This window comes from Toxotes jaculatrix, chromosome 15 (genome assembly GCF_017976425.1).
Source record: "Toxotes jaculatrix isolate fToxJac2 chromosome 15, fToxJac2.pri, whole genome shotgun sequence".
Classification (NCBI taxonomy): domain Eukaryota; kingdom Metazoa; phylum Chordata; class Actinopteri; family Toxotidae; genus Toxotes; species Toxotes jaculatrix.
Genome location: NC_054408.1, coordinates 10,460,728 through 10,485,216, shown reverse-complemented (window position 1 = coordinate 10,485,216; position 24,489 = coordinate 10,460,728). Strand labels below are relative to the sequence as shown.

Here is a 24,489-nt window from a genome sequence, read left to right as displayed (position 1 = left end):
CTTTAAACATGTTAGTATTATTGCAGTCCATTTCTGCCAGAAATAGGAAAAAAAATGAAAAGATTAAAAAATAATGACTTATGGAATTAAAGTAATGGAGTTAAATTATATATAGCAATTAAAGATCATGGGATATTAAGAAAATAAACAACCTCTTTACTCTTTAATCTTATAATTTTTTAACTTATTATTCACTTACCATGAGCATTTTTAAATCATGACTAACTTTTTATCTGTTTTAATTTTCCTGGTAGAAATAGGCTTCCATACTAAAGTGACAGTAGACATCTGACATCCACAAAGGTGTCAGAGGATGCAGAAATCTGCCCTGTGTCAATTTGCCTGCAAGTCACATTAATAAGCAAGATGAGGTGTAAATTTTACTTTCCTCCATGTCTGAGATGTTTCATAACAGCAGCTACATTATTCATCCATCGTGTCTTCGTTCCCCATTAAGGTGAGGGGGCCTCAGCAGAGGTTAGAAACCCTGCAGCCTACTTCCAGCACTCAAAGTTAATAGAATTTAACAGGAAGTAATCGGATGACAAAACATATATTTTACTTTGGGTGGCAGTCAGGGCTCTAAGGGACCACCAATACAGATGAATTTTCCTTTTCACATGTGATCTCCTTCCCCCCTGGCCATTTACTGGTGTTATTTACTGTACAGGATTCACAATCCTTCTTCATCGCTAGCAGTGACAGAGGTGTTTGTCTCACACCTAAACCCCCCCACCCCCCCCAAAAAAGTGCAGTTGTGTGTGTGTCTTTATGTGATAGATGTGTGAGAAGCCAAAAACAAAACTGTTGATGTATGTGATCAGCTTGGATGGAGGCTGGAGTTGAGTATATACAGCAAAAGCTGCAAAGAGGAGATTTATTTTCATTCTAACACAAGAAAAAAGATTTTTTACTACTATAGTGTTTCATCATCTTATAGCAGCATTGCAATTTGAAGTAATTATGGTATAACTATGTTTATGGGAGTTATGTGGCGGTAAATCCAGTGGAAGCTGTTATGGGCAATAATGGAGAAACATTAAAAGGTGTAAAAGAGGGGCACTGGATCTCTCCTCAGACTAAGTGAGTACTACCAACACATGGAGTAGTTCCCAGAACAAACAAAATGTGCATCTTTGTTTTTCAGCGCCCGCTGGGATAGAAAGGCAAACACTACTGGTCAAGCTGCCACAGACCTTATTAATACAGCAAAGACTAGGCTCTTTTAAGTAGGATTTGATGTTTACTTGGACGAATGGCACTTGAACAGCACTGACAGCCTGTGAAGCATCATAGGAGAAATAGTATCCAAAGTTTTCTTTACATCATTTCACAGGAAAATAACTGAACCATGAAAAGAAATACCACTAAAAGCTTTCAGTCAACTACAGCCAGTGAGCGTATGTATAACCCCTTGCTCCGCTGTCCTATGTTGTCGTTACCCGTAACAAAAAGTTTCTCAATCAAGGATGAAAGTAGTAGCTGTGTGCTATTCAGTAGATGTCTCCTACTGAATAGCACACAGCAGCAACAAACAAATGCAAAAGAGCATTGCTGAACACAGAGGGTCTAAAGGGACATGAACAGAAGAATAAGCTGAGCAGAGACGCAGCATCGCATCAGGATCAGATTAAGGTTGTGAAACCCAGGAAGTGATCCAGTGGAAATAGGCCGTGGCTCTACAGAGCGACAGACACTCGAAAGATATGAACCCGGAGAAGCTGTCTGAGTTCAGAACATAGCCAAGCCAGCAACGGCGGTAATTCTTAATACACGTGCAGAGCATATATGATGAACTGTCTTTTTTCAGTTATTACACTTGACATGATGCACTATTAAAGACTTGTTTTCCCCCCCATTAGTACTTACTGCTTGATGGAGTAAAATGCAAACCTAGCAATGGGATTTTCAAAAATGACCATGTTTACAGCATATTAGTGGAGCGGAGTTCTCTGTATTTCTAAGAGAGCTGCCAAATCCCCATCGAGCTGGACTTTGGACATGCTTTGGGTCAGCTTACGATACCTCCCCACATCCACCAGGGGGCTCAACCTCATCCTACTCCTCTCCATGTCCTGCTGCCACGCCTCTCTACACCTCTGTAGCCCCTCCACTGAACCTGGATCAGGGGTCTCATCGTGTCCAAGGTTCCTCCGCTTCTCATCCTCTTCTTTTTCACAAAGAAGCAACGACACACAATCTCTGAGTGACACCACCTCTTTTTCCAATGCCAAAGAAAATATCTGAGCTGCACCCTGTCCTCTTGTACCTTCAACAGGCTGGATGGTGCAGGACACAGGGAGATAAGCCAAGAGAGAGTCCAGGAACTGAAGCATATGTAACTGGCTGCAAAGGAACAACAGAGTTAGAATGTGCATGTTATTACATAACACATCATGGAATAAATGAAAAGAGAAAAGATTGTTGAATTTCTTCATGTCTTCATATAACTTCCGTGATTTATCAGCTGTTTCATATCAACCTATCTGTTCAGAATTTATTTGCAGTATTTGTAATTTTAAGTGCTCTGCTTGCCAGAGAATCCTAATCACTTTGATATTCAGTGGAATATCACACTGACAAGCATCCTAGTCATCTTCAAAGCCTTGTCAACTTTGAATCCATTAATATAAATCGAATAGTGCCTGCTTCTATTTACAGAACTAGCTTTCTTAGCTAAATTGAATAAAACTGAATTATTCAGAAGAGTGCCCGGTAGTACAGTTTGAACCAATACACTGAGCAGAAACATTAAAGTTTGCAAAAAAATAGAAAAACTCTCCATTACGCAAATTATTCTGGCTTTATGTGACTGTCAAAGCATATAACAGCAGCATATAAAGTATATAAAGCAGCATATAACATTTCAAATTAAAAAATTGTATTTTGATAATAGATCATCTGTGAAGGTTTTGATTGTTAATAGTGCCCGTTTTGTTTGTTCTCATGCACGTGCACAGGGATGCACGTGTAAGCGGGTGACGCACCTCACACTCCTACCAACGGTTTTACACAATTCCACTGATTTACACGTGGCTGCAATGAACCAACAAAGGCAGCATTGAGCCAGCAAAGGCAGGAAAGAAGAAGAAGGATATGGGTTCAGTACCTCTGATTGGACGTCAATGATACACACAATTTATTTTGTTAACACTATATGTTAACAATAACTTCCTTTGATTGTAAGAAACATTAATGGGGGACCTTCAACTTTATGATAAAAATACAGTCCTTTACTTTATGAAGTGATAGAATGATTATGGCCAGAAGTAACAGAACGTACAGCTCTGAGGTCAGTAGTACAGCTATCTTACTGGTATCTGTAAATAAAAATGATTTACCTGGAGTGGACTGACAGTTCCCCCTGGAAAGGAGTTATCTGATGCCAGTGCAGCAGCATCAGAGCAGATGGTCCAGAAGAATTTAACAGTAGATACTGAGGACTCACTTCTATCCTCTTACAACCCACTCTTTTCTGAATCCATCCATCTATATCACCTAAGCTGTGATCAGGAGAATCTATGTGGAAGACCCAGCGATCAAGCACTGCCAACAAACTCAGCAAGTCCTCTTTCACCTCATCTGGGCACAAAAAGAAAACAATAATGAACATCCACTTGTATCAAAATTAAAATCTCAAGTCGTACGCATTTGTGAATTTACCTGTTTTGAGTTCTGGGTTTTTCAGCAACTGGGTTTGGAAATCACTGTGGATGTCTACAGCAACTTGACCACAATGCAGGACAACCGGCATTGGGTTGCTCACGAGGGAAAAAGCATCTTGTCTCTGGACGTAATGGAGCATGACACGGCACTTGACACAGCCAGAGTTCAACAGAGGAGTCAGCCTGGTCACAGCAGTCACAGCCAGTCTGCATGTGTTGAGATCATTGGGTCTGCCGGCGTTGTCCTGCTTGCTTCTTTTGGCTGCAGGTTCTGGGAACATGGAGGCAGAGCGGGAGGAGGAGGATGATGATGAGGAGCAGGATGTGGGGAGCCATAACACTTGGCTCTGGGTCTGGATGACTGCAGGCGTTGAGCTCTGGCCCGTCTCTGTCAGGATGGATAAGCTCACACTGGCCACTGGTCTGGAACAAAAATAACACATCACTAACAATCAGATATCACATGGACAGTGGGTAATCAGACTGGAAATCAGATACAAAACTACAGACTATGTGTGTGATTGAATGTAAGACTGCTCGTAAACTGATTAACAACACTGATATATCCAGGTGGTGAAATGACACCAGTTGAACAAGTGTACTAATCAAAACAGCAATACAGAGACTCTGGAAACATGTTTTCCTCCACATATTCTCAAAAAAAAAACAGGTGGATAGAGGAATCTGATTCTTATTCCCACAAAAGGAGCTTGAAGAGTTATTAAAATCTTGTTGCCATGGTGACCACCTACCACCGTGCATCTGGCTTGGCAATCAAAGAAGCAAACAAACATCCTTAATTCATTGTGCAATTTGTTGACAGAGATTTTGAGTTAAGTTTCTCTACCAGGCTACCTCATTGTCTGCAAAATGCAAACAAACAAGCAAAAAAAAGTTCTTTGAATACAAGTGTGGAGTGTCATATTAATACTGCTTGTATCTTCACCATACACAGATGGATCCACTCAACCAGATGAACTCCTTATGCCTGACAAGACATCAAGGGCATGTGAATTTTAGAAGAATCAGCACATAAGTGTTTCAGTAATGTCATGTTCAATGGGCCACATTTAGGATGGCTGAAGACCATAAAGCTCACATGTTCTTTACACACAAAAATATATACAATTAATGTTGAGTTAAAAAAATCAAATTATGTTTACTCAGAGCTGTCAGTCGTCAGTATCACTCCCACAACCATTCGGTCCTGTGCAATGCGATGCCACAGCTTGTCAACTTGAGGTTTTGAAGACACTGCTGGCATGTCTTGCGTCTTGTCATCCAAGGCCTCATCCTTTGACTCATCGTCAGAGTCCCACAGAGCAATGAGGCCTTCCTGGATAGAAAGTGCAAAGACCATAATCAGCAATGACAAGTGTGTGACAGCACTGACAGCAATAGTGGTTTCTGTCAGACATTTCAATTTGAACAACAGTCCTTTAGGTACAGATGTGCTGGACTTTTAAAATGCTGTTTGAAAACACAGTGTAATTTGAAATTTGCTTTTCATATATGCCATTTGCTGTGGGTGTTTGTTATATTAGTAAGGCCAACAGACTTTCAAGGTAAGGCTTATGACCAGAATCAAAAGCATCTAAATAATGTAATGACTCAGTGAGCAACAAAGTAGAAGATAAGGAAACATTTGTTGCATTTGTTTTTATTGGCCATTTATTATCTTGCTTCCTCAATGCCTGTGGCAGCATTAAGGACGCTGCCTCTGTCTCATGTGACGTGCCATTTTAAATATGACAACTCATCAAAACAAGTGACAGGCGCTGGAGCAAAACCTAACCAACTGAGGGGGAGGAAGGTAGGATTATCAGTAATGTATTTCGCTGTTGTCAGGTAAAATGTTGTGTATCTTTAAATTCCAATGAAAGCATCATATGATTCTCCACTCTGAAGTTGTGAGTTGAATTCAAATGTATGCCAACATTACAGACATTTCATTATCATGGGAATGCCACTGAAAACTGTAACAGTTAATATCAGAATCACAATGTTGTCTGCATCATGTCATAAGACTTCATGTCATCCCGTCCCATTACTAGGGGGAAGGTAAAATTTCATGCTGTGAAGAGTTGCTGTTCCAGCCCTCTTAAAATAATACCTAAACACTGTAACACAGCACACAATAATGATTGTATATTTTCTCACATGAACGGTACCTGCTCAGTCTGTGTGGGAATAGGTTGCCTTCCTGAGACCGCGTCAGTAAGGGCTTGGACCGACTGCTGAACAACTCTTTCCTTCACTCTCACTTCTCTCTGAAGCTCCTGAAGCACGGTCAGTCCACTCTAAATGACAGATCATATTTGACTGACAGTATATTTTGGAAACTGTCCTTGAGTGACTGACACATGAAAATTGGTTCATTTTTAAGACATTGTCATGTCATGCAAATAAAATCAACAGGTCATTGGTTATAAGGAATAACATGGCTGAGGCTATGGATTCAATCAAACCACTATCACAGTACTAACATGATATTTTTCTGCCAACGATAGACATCACTCTGTGACAAATGTATGTGCAAAGGTGACAATGTTCAGTAAAATGAACAAAGTTCCTCTGTTAAGTATTACATCAGACAAAACTCTTAACACGCACAAAAAAAGAACACAATTTGTAGATTTTTGTCTTTGAATCATTACTTAGTAATTTACAGAATTCAGCAAGTGATAGTGACACAATCTGATCATATCATCAAGATACAAAACAGCATATAAATAATATCACTCCAGGAATGCTTTATAAATATTCACCTGTAGTCTGGACTCTAAGGCTTGAAGAGTTAGAAGATAGTTTTCTGGAGGAGGAGGAGATCGCTTCGGTTCTGCCGTGTCCTGTCCATTCTGAAAACACATACCTTTAATAAGTCATGTTGCTCTCTGTCACATATGCACTTTATCAAGGGAAAATACATGTCATTATGAAATATAATGCCCTACAACTACAGCATACTCATAACAAGTAAAAAAATATATTAAAAAATGCCTTACAGAATATGAAATACCACAGAGGTCGGTGATGAGGAAATTTTCCAGTGGCTGCCCCATTACACCTTCATCCTTAAAAACCAATAGCATCTGGTCTGTTCCACATCCCAGGAAGTCATCCACATGAACGGAGCTGACACCTGACCAGTGGGAGGCTATCTGGAGAAGAGAGTTTCACAAAGTAGGGCTCATAAAATCTTGTAAATTGGATGACGGATAGCTTTAGAAAAAAACACATAAACCTACATACCTCAAATGTTTCCTTCCATATAGCGCAAACATGTCCCTGGTGAAAGGATATGACAAACAGGCAGCCATTCCTTCCAGCGTTGACCACCTGAATATCTTCAGGTTGCTCAAAGGGGAGCTGACATGTGTCTTTTATGATTCCGTTCTCAAAATAAATGAGTTGCTGATTGGAAGTCGCTGCAACCACAGCACATTTCAGTGTACCATTCACTCTGTCAGCTGAGAGCACCAAGATGCACCGTGTGATGCAAATGTAGGGATGAGGTAGAATCATAGTGCCATCAAACGCATGTCCACTCTCAACAAAACAGCCCATGGTTTGGCTTGTGGACAGACTGTTTTCATTTTGCAGACCAAGAACAAATACCTGTCCTTTGCGGAGTGGAAGTTGTCCAAAAACATTGTGGGACAACTGAATGGGTATCTGTCTCACCTCTCCTGCCTGCAAAGAAGTATAGAAGACATTACCAGCATGACTCCACAACACTGTGGGGCCCTGGAGGATTGACACAGTCTCCCTGATTCGATAAGGGAGTTTAAACTCAATGCAGCGCTCCAGTCGATTTGAGCTGCTCAGTGTGAACAGACTATACTGGAAGCTCTCTCCCTTCTCACTCTTCTGTGTCACCAAAACACACGGCGTGGTGACTCTCCTCTGAACGTCTATGGCACATTTACATTTTACAATATCCACATGAGCTGATGTTTTCCTGCTGATGACGGCTTCTCCATGCGCTGCCTTCAGGAACGCGTTGTCTTCCCGTTCAAATGAAAGGCTGCAGAATATTAACTCGCTTCTTTCGCCGTCATTTGTGCCTGAAGCTGGTTTGTAGTAAAATAAGATTATCTTTCCACAGAGGGAAAGCCGATGGGGATTTCCATACAAATCTTCCAAGAGCAATGTCTCCATCTCCCTATACAGCAGAGCAGGATCGGGTCCCAACAAGGTTCGTTCCCTCCCTATTGACAGCTTGAGTTAATGTTAATGCTAAGTTGGGGGCTGTCACTTTCATGGCAAAAGTGTCACCAAGATGTAGAAATGGAGAACTAGTTGCTACATTTACTTGCGGGTGAGAAATTTTGCCTTACCCACTGTTTCATACCGACTGTTTGTATCCTCTAATCAGCGCGCCAACTGAAATTCAGCGCTTCCTGTCAGGTGCATTATGGGTGACAGTAAGTAAACAAAAGTCAGTTGGCGACATTAAAATAAAAATATTTAGCTCTCTAGTCCTAAACGAATCAGCTGTATGAATGATTAGATCACCCCTTTCTATTTCCCGTTATCTTGGATAACACCCAACGGTTCCTCAACTCTTCAAGTTAAAACAAAGAGTACAGAAGAGAGGTGTGGCCACGGCTGGAGCCAAAATGGCGAAAACAGGACGTCAGCTTCACACTTCGCACTGATTCATCTGAACGTTAGTTAGCTAACTAGCTAGCTCAACAAGGAACTACTAGAGAGCCGAGGACAGTTGAATATGGCTGAACTCGACCAACACGAAGGCGAGCAGGTACCGTTTGAGACCTCTGGAGCACCCTTTTCTCAGCTGTTTTGCAAATTGAAACTAAAGACGTGTGTAACCTGAAGGAACTCTGTTTTGACAGGACCTCGAAAAGAAAATAGAGGAGACGAGGCAGAGATTCAAGAATGAGTTCCTACAAGGTAACACAAGTTATTGTCAATAAGCGGAAACGAACTTGCTCCTAAGCTAGTCACTTGCGTGGTTATTGTCATTTACATAAATTCAAGCGTTGCAGGTTAACTGTCCACAAACTATTGCTAAATGTCATGTTGACCTAAATTCTCCAAATAAGTCCAAATAAGCGCCATCAGATAACTAGCTAACATTAGCTCTGTATTGCCGCATGTAACGTTTGAGACTAATTACAGCCTGTGGGTATAACGTTATGGCCTCAAGGTGCTATTTAGCTGAGTTTACAACACAATATGGTCATTAGGACTTTAACAGCATTTTAAAGTAGAAAAGTCAGTGTATTTAAAAAGGAAATCTTGTGCTGGCCCTCTTTTGAATTTGAACGTCATGTGATTCCGCATTTGTGTTTATGGGTTTATGTCTCTGTTTACAGATTCTGTAGATAAATATGACTCCAGAGATGTGGAAAGGCTTCAAACAGATGATTCTCTGGTGGAAGGCTACCTGACATGGAGACTTTATGTTGTTGCTGATGCCTTGAAAATGATTGATGAAAGTTTTCAGTGGAGAAAAGAATTTGGTGTGAATGGTAAGAAGTCCTTTTGAATAGTTTGCAATATGAAATGCACTATTCAGATCACCATCAAAGTAAGGCTGGTGATCCTTCTTGACAGTAGTGCCAGTACAATACCTTTAAAACTTTAAAATACCCAAAGCAGTATTTTTTTAAGTAACTTTTTTGCAGAGGCATTTTAATTAAACACAACATCTATAATGCTGGCTTTCAGTGCTTAATAACATGTTTCAAAAAGTTCAATATCCAACCCTACCTAAAAGGAGAAATGTTGACATTTCCATATTTAGATGTTTGCAAGCTTGCGACACACATCACCCGTTGTCTTTGTGCCCCTCTGGGACGGATCCAGACAGAGTGTCATTGTGTGTTAAACACCCATATCTCCATGCAAAAGCTACCACTGAGAACAATTCCCACTGTTTCTGTTTTCTGAGGAATTTGTCTGAGTGGCTGTTAGTTTGTCTTTAATCCAGCCAATTCAATTTGTCAAACAGTTGTTTTTAGGAAATGTGATTTATTCAAGTCATTAGTACCCAGGGCAGCAGGGGCCATATAACTTTGGCCATATGTTGTTAGTTTCTTATTTCAGTTTTTTTTCTTAGTTTATGATAAGCATGCTATTGTGTGCTAACTCAAACAGTTTCAGGAAAATCCACTTCAGGGAAACTCCCCAGGTTCCTCAGTGGTTCAGTTTTATGATAAACATGTCAAATAAAGTTGACTTTGACTTTGAAATATGTTAAACAGTCTTCTGAAAAGTAAGAACATACTGCTGTTTAGTCCTAGTTTAAATACGCTTCAGAAAATTAAAATTGCTTCAATTTACCTACAATAAGGACAACTGAAAAAAATGTTCTAATGAAAGATATTGTGTGCCTACAAATAGAGAGAAGGATTTAAATAGTGTATAAGATGTGTAAGAACCTTACAAATAACCTTTGCCCTCTGCCTACAGAGCCATGTTATGTATAGTTATGCTTTAAATGAGAACAAACACCAGTTTACAGTATAATATGTGTCTGCCTATGTGTTTCAGATCTCACTGAGAGCACCATTCCCAGATGGATGTTCGAGACTGGTGCTGTCTACCTCCACGGCTACGACAAAGAGGGCAACAAGCTCTGTATGTGCATGTTTTATTACAGACCTACTTAAGCCGTACTGATATGAACATAGCCATTTTTATTTTACTGTTTTATTGGTCTGTTAAATGAGTTTAAACATTACTAAAATTCTATACAAATCCAAAACTACTCATACTTTAATTTAAAAATGAATGTATTTAATTATATTTCCTGTGTTTTAGTCTGGTTCAAAGTAAAGCTACACGTCAAGGACGCAAAAACAACCTTGGACAAGAAGAAGTATGTTGCCTTCTGGCTGGAGCGGTATGCAAAGAAAGAACCTGGGATGCCACTTACTGTTGTGTTTGACATGACCGAGTCTGGCATTGGCAATATAGTAAGTCCATGATAATGGTGTTTCAAAATTCAAAATGTGTGTTGTAATTATATCAGTTGCTACTTTTATTATAAATATATATATATATATTATATTTTTTTTTACCTGATTTGTTATTCTCTAATACAATTCTTATATTTATTATCCAGGTCTTCAAAACAAACATTCTTATTTCCTTCCCATTAAACATTCTACACTCTTATTTTTAAAAAAGACTATTTCTTTACTGTGACTGTGCTGTGATTGAAATGCTTTTGAGAATCCTCATATTTCTTGCTGTTTGAGCTGTGGTCTTGCAGGGACTGATGCTCTTCAATGGTTTTACACTTTGGAGATTAAAGTAACCTTTAAATCCCGTTGGTCAGCTCGAGTGGACTGTCTAATCCGTGGATTCACTGTGTCACAGGCGTTAGCTCCTTGATGGAGCTCTCTGTCAGCAAGTGTATTTCATTGGCTTGGCTCTCTCCTGGAGAAATGGCTCAGTTAAATACAAAAATAAACCAACACAAACGAGGCAGTGAGGATGAATAGCTACACAACTCAAATATGAAATGAGTAGATTAGAAGATCAGTTTGGAAAATAGCCTTATTGAGGCTTGTTGAACCACCATATGAGCTAGATCAAGGGCAGCCAGCATGATCTCATTAAGGCTCAGAAGTGAGGCTCCTGCATAGCAGTAAGGCTTCTAGCCAATTATGGAGCCCAGTCAGGGTTTAGAGGCTGTATCTACTGACGTATCGTCTGTTTGTCCGATGATTGTAATTAGCATAAAACAGTAACATTAACATTTATCATATTCCCCTAAAAAAACATTTAAAGCCTGACAGAACCTTTCACCTGGATATGCAGTTTCTAGATATGATTTATAGTATGCATTTTATCTGTTAGCCATGATTATTTTTTCTAGTGCTCTCTAAAGAGTGGATGAAATTATCTGTTTGAATCAGAAGCCCTTTGTTATTTATGTGGGGAAAATGCAAATGAGTCCAAGCCATTTACTGCAAACTGTCTCTTTCTTTAAATGACTTGTAGGAAGATTGACTCTTGGAGTTGATAAAAGTTGTTAGATGTAGGTAGAGTCAACAAATGGTGACAAAGCAGCAAATAACAGCAAGGCATATAATTGTCTATTCTGCAAATTGTTCATGTCAAAATATAAGTGAAATACAATTCAAAAAGTTGGCAAAATAACATCCAGAATCTTTCTCAGACATGTTCCTTGAGAGGGATCAAGTAGGGGGATCATTCAGAGGAGCTTGTAAGTGTCACTTGGAATATAGAGGTGGTTAAGAGTGAACAAACATTTTCCTTGTTGAAAATCCATAAAGCATATTTTATTTGAAACGTGTTATTCTGCTTTCTAAATCATTGTTTTTTTTTGTTTTTATTTTGTTTTTCAGGACATGGATTTTGTGAAGTACATTATTAATTGCTTCAAAGTATATTATCCAAAGTTTTTATGTAAGTAACAAAAGCACAATGAATAATTATACAAATAGAAATATTTTTTCACTCATTAATAGTGATTTACAACTACTTTCAAATCAAACCAAATATATGCACTTTAATATTTTTAAATATAAATTGATGTTTACACACTGTCTTTACTTATCATTTCAGCCAAAATGATCATTGTGGATATGCCTTGGATCATGAATGGTGAGACTGAGCCTGTCCTCTGTTAACAGTCCATACAAACTTGTATATTTTTATGCCCATCAGTAACTTATCTTAATACTGATCTGATTCTGACATATTGAACATAAAATGTCTCATTTCAGCGGCGTGGAAGATTGTGAAGAGTTGGTTGGGTCCCGAGGCAATCAGCAAACTAAAGTTTGCATCCAGATCTGAGGTCCACACATTCATAGGCCCTGAGTACCTGCCACCTCACATGGGTGGAACGGTATGTTTTTATGTCTTGATTAGTGTCTGTCAGACACTTACAAAAGAACTAGTCACAAATTCAGTAATATTTATCATCTTTTAATGCGGCCATCTTATTTTAAATTGACCATGCACATGTTTTGAAAACCTATCTGTCTACATTCCAGGATCCCTTCAAATACAGCTATCCTCCTCTTCCTGATGATGACTTCCAAACGCCCATCTGTGATAACGGACCCATTGTTAGCGAGGATGAGACAGAGAGCAAAGAGGGTGAAATGGAGGGAAAAGATGCCCTTGAGTCCAGCTTCAACTCTGAGGTTGCAGTAAAGCCCAAAAAGGTACATTTTCTTTCAAGTTTATATCTAGTTATTATCAGTTGTTTCAGAAATTAGGTGCGCTGCAAAAAAAACTTAAACTTTCTTCACACATATACACCATTTAATTTCACTACAGTAAAAGGCAGGACTGCTCCTTGTGTGTTGTGTAAGTCTCCACTTTGGCATGAATGTGCTGAATATGGATGAGTGTTATATTTTTGAATAAAATTGGCAAATGGATGTGATCAAATATTGCTGATGTTGAAATATATAATAAGCAGGACCAGTGTTTCTGTTATCAGTGTGGCTGCTGAGAACTGAGAGTGATTTGAGTCATAATTAATTGGGATTCTGGCATTTCAGGCAGTGGTGTCCATGTCTTATGGATGTGACACTCTCCTCCCAGTCAAATGATATGCCCTATGGTCAGAGATTTCGCCTGTTTCTTCTTTCACCCACTTTCTTTAAGTTGAGCCAGAGATTACAGCATGTAATCAGGCTGTTCTGTGGAGACAACTGTGAATTAAGTGGCAAGTAATGCCCTGATTTGGTAGACATTAAGCTCTTGCTCATTGTCCCTGTGAAGGTGACTCCTAATGTCTTTGGATGCAATTAAATCCCGCCAACAAAGCTCATGCATCACAGCCAGCACACTGCCTCTCTCATCCTCTCAGCTCCTTGTGATCCACAGAGGTTGTCAAGTCTGTTACTTGAGCTGTTTCCTGCTGCAGCTGGATTCCTGTTTCCCCCAACCAGCAGCACATAGCACCAGTGTGGCACCATCACTGAGACTCCCACAGGCTTCAGCTTGAAAATGTCTGCGCCCACTGCCACCTCCCTCTCACTCTGGTGTCACCAGATTTCACCTGCTTGCAGCAGGACTGCAACTTATGTCACAGATCCTACTCACTCCCTACAGGATGAGCCAGCCCTCATTTCATAATCTATTTAGGTTCTTTTTTAGCTAGCAGCATGCAAAGAAAGCCTGCATGGAAATAGATGGAGGGTATTAAGGGGATCATCTCAGGATATGCCCAGTATCAGGAAAACTGGAAAACTTGTCCAAAGTTGTAAATTTACATTATTTTGATGCATCTTGTTTTCAGCCAAGGATTTTTATTATTTTTGCTTTGTCGTTCTTTGGTGTTGCAGCTGTTATTTAAAGATATGTTGTTGTTGTTTTCCCGTCACAGTCAGGGAGCAGCAGACCTGGGTTTAACCTACATTTGATGTGAGGATTAGAACATGACTGTGCTGTAGTTTTTTTTTAGTCTGCTGCCTATAGGATACGAACTGTATCTACTGGAGAGACCTAACAGTGCTGCATCACCCCAGGCTACTCCCCTGAGCCTTCTAAGCCCCAACAAACAAACAGTGCTCCCATTGTTAATAAATACCACATTGGTCATGCGCAGCAGATTTAGATTTAAAAAGCAGAGATATGCAAATCAGTCAGTTGTTAGCCTCAGCAATACTCTACAGGCACGAGTTTTGTTAATGCTATTCATGTAAAATATAAACACAGAATCGCACAGTTTCTGGCGTAATTTTGGTCAGGGTGGGGTGTACTTACCCTGCGTAATCCCAGAGAAAAGATGCATAGCTCTGTGTTGGAGCAGTGACTAATTTCATTTCCAGATATTAAACCTACTCGCTGTATTATAACGAACACTACAGTCCCTAGAGATGTCAGTCCACATATCAGAACTCCTGAATCAGCTCTGTGGCAAAGAGGAAGATTTTCTTCAGGTTAGCATGAGAAACTAAAGTTACCCAACCACCCACCCACCCCCCCAGTGTCACTTCCCACACAGTGTGGTAAAATATAAATAGGTGTGTGAATATGCCTGTCTACAGTCAAATGGTTTCAGGGGGTTGTTGAGGAATATTCAAGGTTAATTGTTACTCTTGTGACCTCAAATTCTGCCACTGGCTGACAGTTACATGCTAATTTGAACTGATGTCTCAAAACTTTATAAATGCCACCCTTTGGCCTGAAGCTTATTGATTCCTGTTATCTGCTAGATAAGACAACCTGCGTAAGGACTTCCTTGCAAACTCATAGTTTTACATGAAAGTTATTATACTGTTGGATGTTGACCAAAAATGAACCAAGAGCGCCTAAAACAAAACACAATAAAAAGAAAATAAATGTTAAGTACTAAGGTGAGATGTGAGGAGAGTGGCAGTGAGGTTAATTAGTAGTTAATTCTTCTCTTGATATGTTCTTCTGGCATTATTAGTTAGACTTCATATCTAGTAGCCTGCACTGTGAGTAAACCTGTGGCAGTGTGTTAATATGTCAATCTGTGGGCACTTCAAGCCAATCTTGAACACATTCCACAGTACTTCTGCTCAGCTCTCCGCTTCTCATCCATCTTGTCTGAATAAAGAAGAGCCCCCCGCCCCCTTCACCAGCACCCACCCCGACCTGAATTCTTCTGGGTACCAGGCAGCACTGTGCTGAAAACTCGATGGCTTCAGGAAGCTAATTGCCTTTCTCTCTGTTTTGAAACAAGGGCTGGAGGTGGTAAGGCAGTGTAGGATCACACCCACACAAGGAGCTCTGTGTCCGGAAGATTTCTACAGGCTGGAAAGGCAGGTGTACTCACGTGATTCGAATTTTTGTGAGTGCACCTCCCTCACAGTCGACTGATGGCATCACCACCCCTTGACATGTTCATCCCTTGACCTGTCCCGGAACTACACATTTCCATTTGACCCTCTAAATTGTACTGTACTGTTTAAAAACCACAGAAATTTTGACTTATGTTATCAAGGGATGTAGGCTAAATGGTGGGTAGCCTACCTTTTTGCACAGTATCATGTAAACACTGATCCAAGAGAGACACTCCTTACACAGTTTAACTAAGTCAGAGAAAATGCGTAGCACAGCCACTGCTGCTTATTGACAATTTCATAATATTTATCTTCTAACTCCAGATTAGAAAACTACAAAGATGTTTACTGTTACATTACGTTATTAACGTAGTAGTAGATCACTTTATTAACCTAAAGCTTTAAATCTTTAACCATTCGTGCCTGTGAGGCGACTTTTTAAAAGAAGCCCTCTGTGCCTTTTCCACTAACAATATCCTTACGAGGTCTGTGACTCTGGAGGGTGCTAATCATGTAGACCAGAGGTGTCCAAACTGTTCCACAAAGGGGCCGCGTGGCTGCAGGTTTTTGTTCCAACCAATGAAGAGCACACAGTTTGACCAATCAACTGTCTGAAGACTGAGATCAGTTGATTAAATGAGTCAAGTCTGGTGTGCAGCCACACAGCCCTTTGTGGAACAGTTTGGACACCTCTGATGTAGACAATCTTGTTTTGTGCCTTAATATATGTTGTATAATCAACAGACACTCTTCATTAGCATTAGCATTTCTAAAGTTTCTCATTTTAGATGATGTCAAATCTTCAGTGATTTTTTTTTTTTGTTTTCATTTCATGTTTTACACAGTGTGTAGAAATTATGGTGAAGTTCTAACTAACTTTATAAATCTTTTAATATGGTCCGTTTTATTTCTTTGTACATGATTATTATAATGAAGTTGTTTTTATTTTATTTTTTCTCTAAATACATTTCCATTTGTTTTGTTCTTTGTTAATCTATAATGGAATTTGGTATGAACTTGACGGATATGGCAAAAGCAGTGCCAATGATATTCTAACCAAAACACTTTGAATTCTGATATCTGTATGAAACAACCTAATATTTCAAAGTTTCATTTTTAATTCAAAATTGAGCATGTTTTACTTTTTTTTCTACTCACATTATTTCCTAACTGTGTTAAGCTTGCTCTTCAAAATGACGAATAAATAGAGACATTTCATCAGCAGCTGATTATCTCTTGATGTCTTCATTGTGGCAGTTACATGACAGTCAGCCATTAAATTGAGATGACATGTTTTGTTGCTTATCACAGCAAACGACACACTTCCCCTCTGAGTCATAAATGCTGCCATCACATGCACATAGTCCACTCACCTTTGCCCCTTCCCTCCATTCCTCCCCTGATGTGCTCACTCTCCCATCTGTTTACACAATATGTGGTGCCAAAAACACTGTGAAAGCATCCTTTTCCCCAAATTACCTACTTTACTCATAATGTCCGGTGCTTATACAGAAGTTTCGCAATTTCTGTCCTGTCAGCTGTTGTATGGTCTTGTGGTCTCTCTGCACATGACTGGGGCCAAGGTTTATGGATGTTATGCTGAAGCAAAAGTCTGTGAATGTGTGATATTGTGACTTCTGTCCTGGTTGAACTGTTTTCGTTTTGTTTTTTTGTCATAAGTCATGAGTTTGTGGGTTAATTTGGTTCTGCATTTATGAATAGACATGCTGTCTGTTGTTCTTTGCTCCCACTGGAGACTGCTAGGAAGAAGGGTTAAGAGTCACCATGGACGTTTTTTAGTGAAAGAAAAAAATAAATTTTGTAAGAAAGATTCTATTTTGATAACATAATGCTTCTCCGTTATTTGACAAGAACCATTTATTCATCATTACAGATGACTGTCAGTGGCCTCATTAACTGATAGCTTTCTTTGCATGAAGGGCAAGGGTCAATCATTTCATTTTCCGAGAAGGAACCAGATAAGGGTCACATGATTACGTTATCACTATTCTGAGTCTCTCTTCTAATTAAGTGGTCTTTGTTGTTTCAGGTGAATTTCCTGGAAGACAGTTTGAGGACAGAGGACAATGATAAAGGAGACAGTGCCAGGACCAAAGGAGCCAGGAAGCCACTGACCACCTTCAAAGGCCCTCTGCTAGATGTGAGGTAGGTCATCCTGTTCCCTCCTCCATTTTGTGGTCATCTACATTTGTGTAATTTTACTTACACTTGATCAAGCATCACTAAATTTTAGGGCAGAAATTTCCCTTTGTGTGTGTGTGTTTTTTTTTTTAATCCATGCTAGTGGTGTGGCACTAGGGACAGTAATGCCAATCTGTCAGTTATTCTGTCCACCACTGGTCCACGCTGAAACATCTTAACATCTACCAGATGAACTGACATGAAGATATTTTGTTCACGTATTTATATCACGCTGAACCAAGATGGTGAACATTATACTTGCATAACATCAGCATGTTAGCATTGTCACTTTGACCGTGTTAATATCCTGACTTTATTTAGCTCAAAGCATTGCTGTGCAGCCTCACAGAGCTGCTGGCATGGTTTTAGACTCTTGTCGATAGTAGTTGAGCAGGCTACATCAAATACATAACCTAAACAGCAGTTTAGTGTTTCTGCACTTGTATCCAACTGGGGTTGGATCTGCACAGAATTCAGCTTCGCAGTGCAGATAGAACTCAGTTGTGTTTGGGAGACATAAGGGCCTGAAGCCAGAGGGAGACAACTGGTCAGCAGTTGGTTTGATTCCCAGAACTGATGGTGTATTCATGTATTAGTCCATCCTCTGTTCCCAGCATTTCTGCTAATCCCCTTTATGCATGATGCCCCAAAGCTTGTTCAGGTGCTGCACTGTGGCTGACTTTACACTGTTTTCCATCTGATTAAATGTACACTCAGTTAATTAGGTGCATCTTGCTAAAACAACAAAAGCGTAAAATTAGAACCTTCATGAAGGTAAGACAGGTGTACGTAATAAACTTGTAACTGAATATATGTGTATTGAGGAGCCATATGCAAAAAGGCAATTTTTAATTGCCTTGTACAGTACATATTGACTAAAATGTTCTCATCTATTGGCTCAAAGCCTGAAGTCATTATTGATGTGTTTGTACCTTTATAACTCAATTGATCTGGTCACATGTGGGCAGGAATTAAGGATGCTACCAATCAATTGTTTATTGAGTAGAAGTGAGCTGGTGTTGTTAATTATTAATGATGTCACAGTAATCAGGGAGAAGAACTGGCCAATGATCAATTAACCTTTAGGAAAGGAGCGTCACATCTCGCACGTGTCATCAGACATATCATGTTTTAATTAAGCTTTTGCTGAATTGCAAAGAGTGTCAACTTCAAAAGCGGTGTATTGCAAAGGAGTATAGCGACCACACGGGGATGTGGTTAGATCTTGGGTAAATACTTAGCGGTATGTTCACACACTGTATGATATTACTCCTCATTTTCATGAATACCATCCGTTGAGTTCTATTTTAACAGAGTAACGGCTTTGATGTGAGGATTTTGACAGCTCTGGGCTGTGAGTTATAGTGATAAACAGATTTAAATGAGCCTTAAATGCAATTATGTTTAAGAGCTGGGTTAACCTTAATTCAAGGCTGGGGGCTTTAGGAGGGAGTAGGGGGCTTTGATCTTGTGTTTTCCAAAGGTTTCCAGAGCCAGAAGACTCACTCTGAGCTCAAGCAAATGCCAGACGCTACAGCTCTTTTACTGGAGAAACGAACGCACGAGGACAAGAAGAATAAAAATGTATCTTTGTTTAGCCCATGAAACGTAGCCAAGCAGCATCAACGAGAACCTTTATACATACAAGGCAGATATTATAATCCATTTGCCAGTTTCTTCTTGGCAAAGTTAAAATCCCAAATGTAATAAGTGTTCAGTGTTCACTGAGGCTGAATTTATGAGATCATATACTATTTATAACCAAATTTGACAGTTGCAAACTTGGTTAAAAGAAGCATCAAGTTCACACCAACAACAAGAATCAGAGAGTGAGGCAAGGTAGCTCATCCCTAGATTTTAGGTCACAGATTTGCATTAGCTCCAGATTTCAAAGCTTTGATGCATGATCAGAGCTCTGTCCTGCCTAAAGTCCAACAGAAATTAAATTGCAAATGAAACAGCATACACACTGCATGTGCTCTGTAAGTCACATGACCTGTTTCCTCCTTTGGGACAAAATCAGAAACCAAAAGGCAGAAATATATACTTTATTTTTTTATTTCATGATTGCATCTCCCACTTTTACAGTAATTTGTCAGAACACTGTTATTTCTCCAATGTTCATTTAAAAAAAAACTAACAAAAACATCCAGACAGCCAATCAAATTGCTTCATTTTTATTTGTGAAAAGCCAGACAGCAGCCTGCTATACCACTTTGAACAACAACCCACATTAACTTTTCTGCTGATGTCTCGTCCTTATCTAACTTACATGTCTTGTCTTGCACCTTAGCTTGATGAACGAGCCACCAAATAAACATTCAGCAGGGATAAGCGCATTGCTAATGTCAGTTTGCAACAACAAATTAGTTAGCTTATCATTTGCAGTGCACGAAACAGCATCTAAACGTGTCTGCAAATGTCGCAGTCCCTGTTGATGCTGGTGTGGGCCTTTACTCTTCAGTACCACTGCCAGCAAAGCACTGTCTGCCCATAGCTTGTATACTACAGCGCATCTTTGTTTATGTTCTCTTTCATTCCCATTCCAGTGCTCAGCCTGTGAGCTGCTGTCAATCAAACACAGACACCAACATGCTGTCAGAAAAGGTGTAGTTCTGATATTTCCCCAAAGATGTTTTCTTCTCTTCACCCTGACAATAAGAAATGATTAACAATAAATAAAAAACATAAAAAAGGAATGCCTGAATGTAATTTCAGTCGGACTTTAAACCTGATAATAATTCCATTTAATTAATCTTTGAGCCTGTAAGGAGGAGTTGGGTTTTTCAAAGCAACTGAAAGCCTGAGAGAGATTTGTCTGGGGTCAAGAATAAGCTGCATATCAGAGGCTGTGAAAATGGTTTGAAGAAATGTAGTCAGGAGCTGCGGAAGAATGTTGAAATCTGCAAACCACAGGACGTTAACACTGCTGAGGGTTATCAACTGGGCCAACAGGTTGATTACCTCTTTGATTAACTGACTAATTGTTTCAGCTCCAAATTAATTGTGTGAGTCAGTTCATTTGTCACAACGTGAGTCATGCAAACGTGGAAATATGCAGCATGAATGCACATTATCAACTGAAATAATAAGGGTGTTAAGGCAGGTGCTGCTGTTACCTGTAACTTGTCCTTTGCCAAACATTTGCAATGCATTCTTCTAAATGAATTAGTGTTAAACCAGACTTCCACAAACAGGTGGTCAGTAGGGGTTCACAATTCAGTTTTGTCCCCAGATCCCCCTATCCAGCCAATGGAGGTGTTTTATTGATTTTATACCACTTCTGCAGACTTGTGGATACGGGGACCAGTGTAAACATGGTTGGCAGAAACCCTGCATTTGAAAGTATGTTCATGATTTTTTTGAGCTGCGAAATATCACTTCTTTATCATCCTCCAGGAAAGACTCGCTCAAGCTGATAGTTAAGGTGATGCATAGCAGGAAACGCAACAAGTCCCAGGCTAATCATACCACACAGGCTGCAAGGCACAGGAACGACAGTAACCCATTCTAAATAAAAAAAAAAAAAAGATGTGTAAAGCATGTTGTGAAGCAAATGGAAACTTTTATTTCCATTTGCGGGTCTTTTATTTAAGACCCGTGCCCCTGATTTCCACCCAGCTCCTGTTACACTGTGTGTGTTTTCTCATCTCCCTCCAGCCCTGCAGAGGAGCTCTGCTTTGGTTCTGGGGAGACAGAGAAGAAATGTCTCATTATCTTGAGCAATGTGACCAAAAATCAAGTGGCCTTCAAGGTGAGTGTGAAGGCACTCTCGTGTGTGGGGGTGCTGACATGTCTGGTTAAGGTTGTGAACGTGGCATGAGATTACATTGATTAATCTGTTAATAGAGGAACAGAAAATTAGCAGTTTTGACACGTGATTGGTAGCTTGAATCTTTTGTTCTTATATATCATTGTAAATTGAATTTCTTTTAGTTTTAGATTGTTAGAAAGAAACAAGCACTTTGAAGATGTCAACCTGAGCTGTGAGAAATTGTGATGTGAATTTTTCCCTATTTTGTGATATTTCATCGACTAGCAATTGAACTCAGTCAAAAGATTTATTTAAGGTGCATCCTCTGTCACCACAGGTTAGAACCACAGCACCTGAGAAGTACAGAGTGAAGCCCAGCAGCAGCTGCTGTGAACCAGGAGGTTCAGTAGACATAGTGGTGTCCTTACATGGAGGTACTGCACTTTAGCTTTGCACTCTTCTCCACTCACAGCAGATGCTTCGAAATGATGAACCTCAGAATAATCAAATGGTCCAGACTATTACCCTCTCAAAGTGCCGGCAGGCACTTTTCTTAGCCTGACATACATATTTCAAGAATGATAAAAGAATCATCTCCCCAAAACAAACCATCAGACAACTGACAGTGCTGCGTGAGTAAAAACATTTTGTGGCCTTCGAGCACTGAAATGTCAGCTGCAGGTTATGATGTGCTGCACATAGCTCAGAAGAATCAGAGTTGCCTACTTAAGGGTTGCTTTTTTGTAGCTTTTATGCCATGGTGTTTTTCCTTTCAGTACTGTCATGTCTAGCACTGATTTTTTTGTTTGTTTGTTTTCAGAAATGGCCTTGCTGTTTCTGAAGCAAATCAGTCAGATACCTTGGTTTGTTATTGATTGAAACAGCAGTTTAAATTCTTCTCTCACATTAACTGAAAAAAAAAATCTAACCCTTTCCTTTTCTGTTTTTATGTAATGGGGTGATTCAAAGCAGTGTTTTCTCACAAGAATGTGGACATTGAGGATTTAAGTGACATTTTTGTCCAAATTACTAGCTTGCCTGCCAGTTTCTGGTTTAATCTTGCCCTGAATGTTTTTGTGCAGGTTCTCAGGCCTCTCTGCAGGACAGATTTTTGGTTATGGCTGCTGAGATGGACAATGTTGGATCACAAGAACTTGCACAGTTCTGGAAAGAAGTACCAAAAGCCAAGATCATGGAACACAGGTACACATCTGCACTTGCTATTTAACCATGTCAGTAAATATGTCAAGGAATGTGTGAACTCTTGGTGACGGCCTCTTGCCACACAGTTCTCAGTTGTGTATTACAGTTGTGACAGTGTTGTAGGCTGCATGTCCTTCCGATGGCCTCATGATTCATTCGACTGTACCTTTCCCACAGATTGCGCTGTCATGTTCTGGAGAGCATCAAACCAATAGTGACCCCTCTCAGGGACAGTCCCGTGGATACAGGGACCAGTGGGCAACAGGAATTAAACACAGTGGTGAGTGCTATACAACAAAAAGACACACTTATGAAATTAATTGACAACCATTTTGTTGGCGACATCTGTGTTTACTAAACTCGGAATAACAACCTCTTACTTCCGTCCACCTTCACAGAAAGAGCTTCCCTTTTGCCCAAGGTGACATAGTGCTATCATATACAGATAGCCCTGAATACAATGCAGCCAGCACATAGGTATACAAGAATGTGTTTTTAATATCTGAAGCTTAGCAGTGAGTTCTGGTGGAAGAGAAGCCTTGTTCCTCTACATTACCCTTCTACATATAAGTCACAGTTTTTAGAATTGCTGGCTGGCTTATTTCTGAGGTTTGGAGAAAGCCAGTTTCCCATTGCTTTCCAGTTTTTATGCTAAGCTAAGCTAATCGCATCCTTGCTCCAGCTTCATACTTATCCCACAGACGCGGCGCATCAAGTGACTTATTTTCCAAAATCTTGATCTGTTCATTTGTTTTCTTGTACATCTATAATACCTTGACTTGTTTCGGTGACTTTCATTACGATGGTGTTACACTGACAAATGAGGTGAGTCACTCGGTTTTTATCCCACCAGCTCATGCGAATGATGGCCTGCAATTCACGGCTGGAGCAGAAGCTGAATACATGTCTGTGGGTGCAGAAGGTTCTCATTGTGTTGGTGCTCGTCCTCATGGTGCTGAACCTGCTGTCTCTCTACTTGCTGGGTACAGCCCAGCGGCCATCTTGACAAGCCACAGCGCACTCCCTCCCCACCTGAATTTGTCGACCACAGACAGACAGTTCCAGTGGGGCCGCAGTTGACCACCTGAGAGACGGTCGTTGTGCGCTCCCCTCACCCACCCTCCCCACAGGCTGGAGAGGAGGAGCGCTGACTTTAGGGACATGCGAGTTGTTGTGGAGTTCCTACACGACAAGATTGTACTTGTCTCTTTTCAGGCACTTGAGAGTTAACATAACAGAGACACTTTTAACAATGTGACATCAAATCATTAACAGCATTTTTTAATGACTGATCATGGAAAAATAAATACGTATTTATTTCAAACGTCACAATATTAAGGAAAGATGAGTTATTTTTGTGATCATGATGTACAATTTTTTACATTATATAAATCTACAGAATATAAAATAAACTCTTTTTTTCCAACTTATTTTGTTTAACATTATAGTATTTTTTTCCTTGTATAGTAAAGTCAGGCAGAGATAAAAGAGTAAACTTGTGTAGCTAAAAAGAACATCAACGCACCCGCCTTTATCTTATGTAGATGTTTCGGCCACCCAGTTGCCCTGTTTTGCATAAGTGTTCACACTCTTTAATAAACTCTCATTAGTACGGTGGTGTCTAATTGAAAACATTGCAGTGTATGACCTAACTAAACCTCTTTGCATTCAGACCAAGAAGCCACAGGAGATCTCTGTTTCCACTATCTCCTCCATTTGTTTTAATTACCCCGACACTTGCAAACTAAAAATACCAAAGCAATTACTGGCGAGTACAAGGACATGGCACAACCCACTTGTAGCTTAGTGGGAAGCACTGATATCTATAACAAGATCCAGCTCGGAGCAATCAGGACATGAGCTGCCGCGCAAGGAATGATTACAATTTGGT

The 24,489-nt window shown here is 39.9% G+C and overlaps 2 protein-coding genes across 3 annotated transcripts; one reads left to right on the top strand and one right to left on the bottom strand.

Annotated features, from left to right (window-relative positions):
• Positions 1-877: 877 nt before the first annotated feature.
• fancb (FA complementation group B) lies at positions 878-8,012 on the bottom strand. 2 transcript variants are annotated; one of them, XM_041056881.1, is made up of 9 exons: positions 6,918-8,012; positions 6,671-6,826; positions 6,434-6,523; positions 5,837-5,965; positions 4,829-5,001; positions 3,664-4,088; positions 3,342-3,582; positions 2,270-2,346; positions 878-2,170 (listed from the first exon to the last, which is right to left on the bottom strand). In XM_041056881.1, exons 1-9 carry the CDS (start codon positions 7,824-7,826, stop codon positions 1,935-1,937), a joined length of 2,436 nt encoding a protein of 811 aa, XP_040912815.1. In that variant the 5' UTR covers positions 7,827-8,012; the 3' UTR covers positions 878-1,934. The 2 variants fall into 2 exon arrangements, with proteins under 2 accessions (XP_040912815.1, XP_040912814.1); XM_041056880.1 differs by having other exon boundaries at positions 878-2,346.
• Positions 8,013-8,290: 278 nt separating this feature from the next.
• On the top strand, positions 8,291-24,028 carry mospd2 (motile sperm domain containing 2). The gene is made up of 15 exons (XM_041056882.1): positions 8,291-8,430; positions 8,525-8,582; positions 9,008-9,163; positions 10,188-10,274; positions 10,458-10,612; positions 12,014-12,074; positions 12,234-12,272; positions 12,395-12,519; positions 12,668-12,841; positions 17,490-17,605; positions 21,302-21,395; positions 21,733-21,829; positions 22,478-22,598; positions 22,776-22,878; positions 23,452-24,028. Exons 1-15 carry the CDS (start codon positions 8,398-8,400, stop codon positions 23,602-23,604), a joined length of 1,572 nt encoding a protein of 523 aa, XP_040912816.1. The 5' UTR covers positions 8,291-8,397; the 3' UTR covers positions 23,605-24,028.
• The last annotated feature ends 461 nt before the right edge of the window (positions 24,029-24,489 follow it).

Bases quoted from the DNA above. Each gene is read 5' to 3' on its own strand.
- fancb (XM_041056880.1), bottom strand. From the start codon at position 7,826: ATGGAGACATTGCTCTTGGAAGATTTGTATGGAAATCCCCATCGGCTT. The intron at 6,827-6,917 runs GTATGTAGGTTT...TCTCTTCTCCAG, and splicing joins TATGGAAGGAAACATTTGAG to ATAGCCTCCCACTGGTCAGG. The intron at 2,347-3,341 runs GTAAATCATTTT...GTTCCTTTGCAG, and splicing joins GAACTGTCAGTCCACTCCAG to CCAGTTACATATGCTTCAGT.
- mospd2 (XM_041056882.1), top strand. From the start codon at position 8,398: ATGGCTGAACTCGACCAACACGAAGGCGAGCAG. The intron at 8,583-9,007 runs GTAACACAAGTT...CTCTGTTTACAG, and splicing joins CAAGAATGAGTTCCTACAAG to ATTCTGTAGATAAATATGAC. The intron at 9,164-10,187 runs GTAAGAAGTCCT...TATGTGTTTCAG, and splicing joins AAAAGAATTTGGTGTGAATG to ATCTCACTGAGAGCACCATT.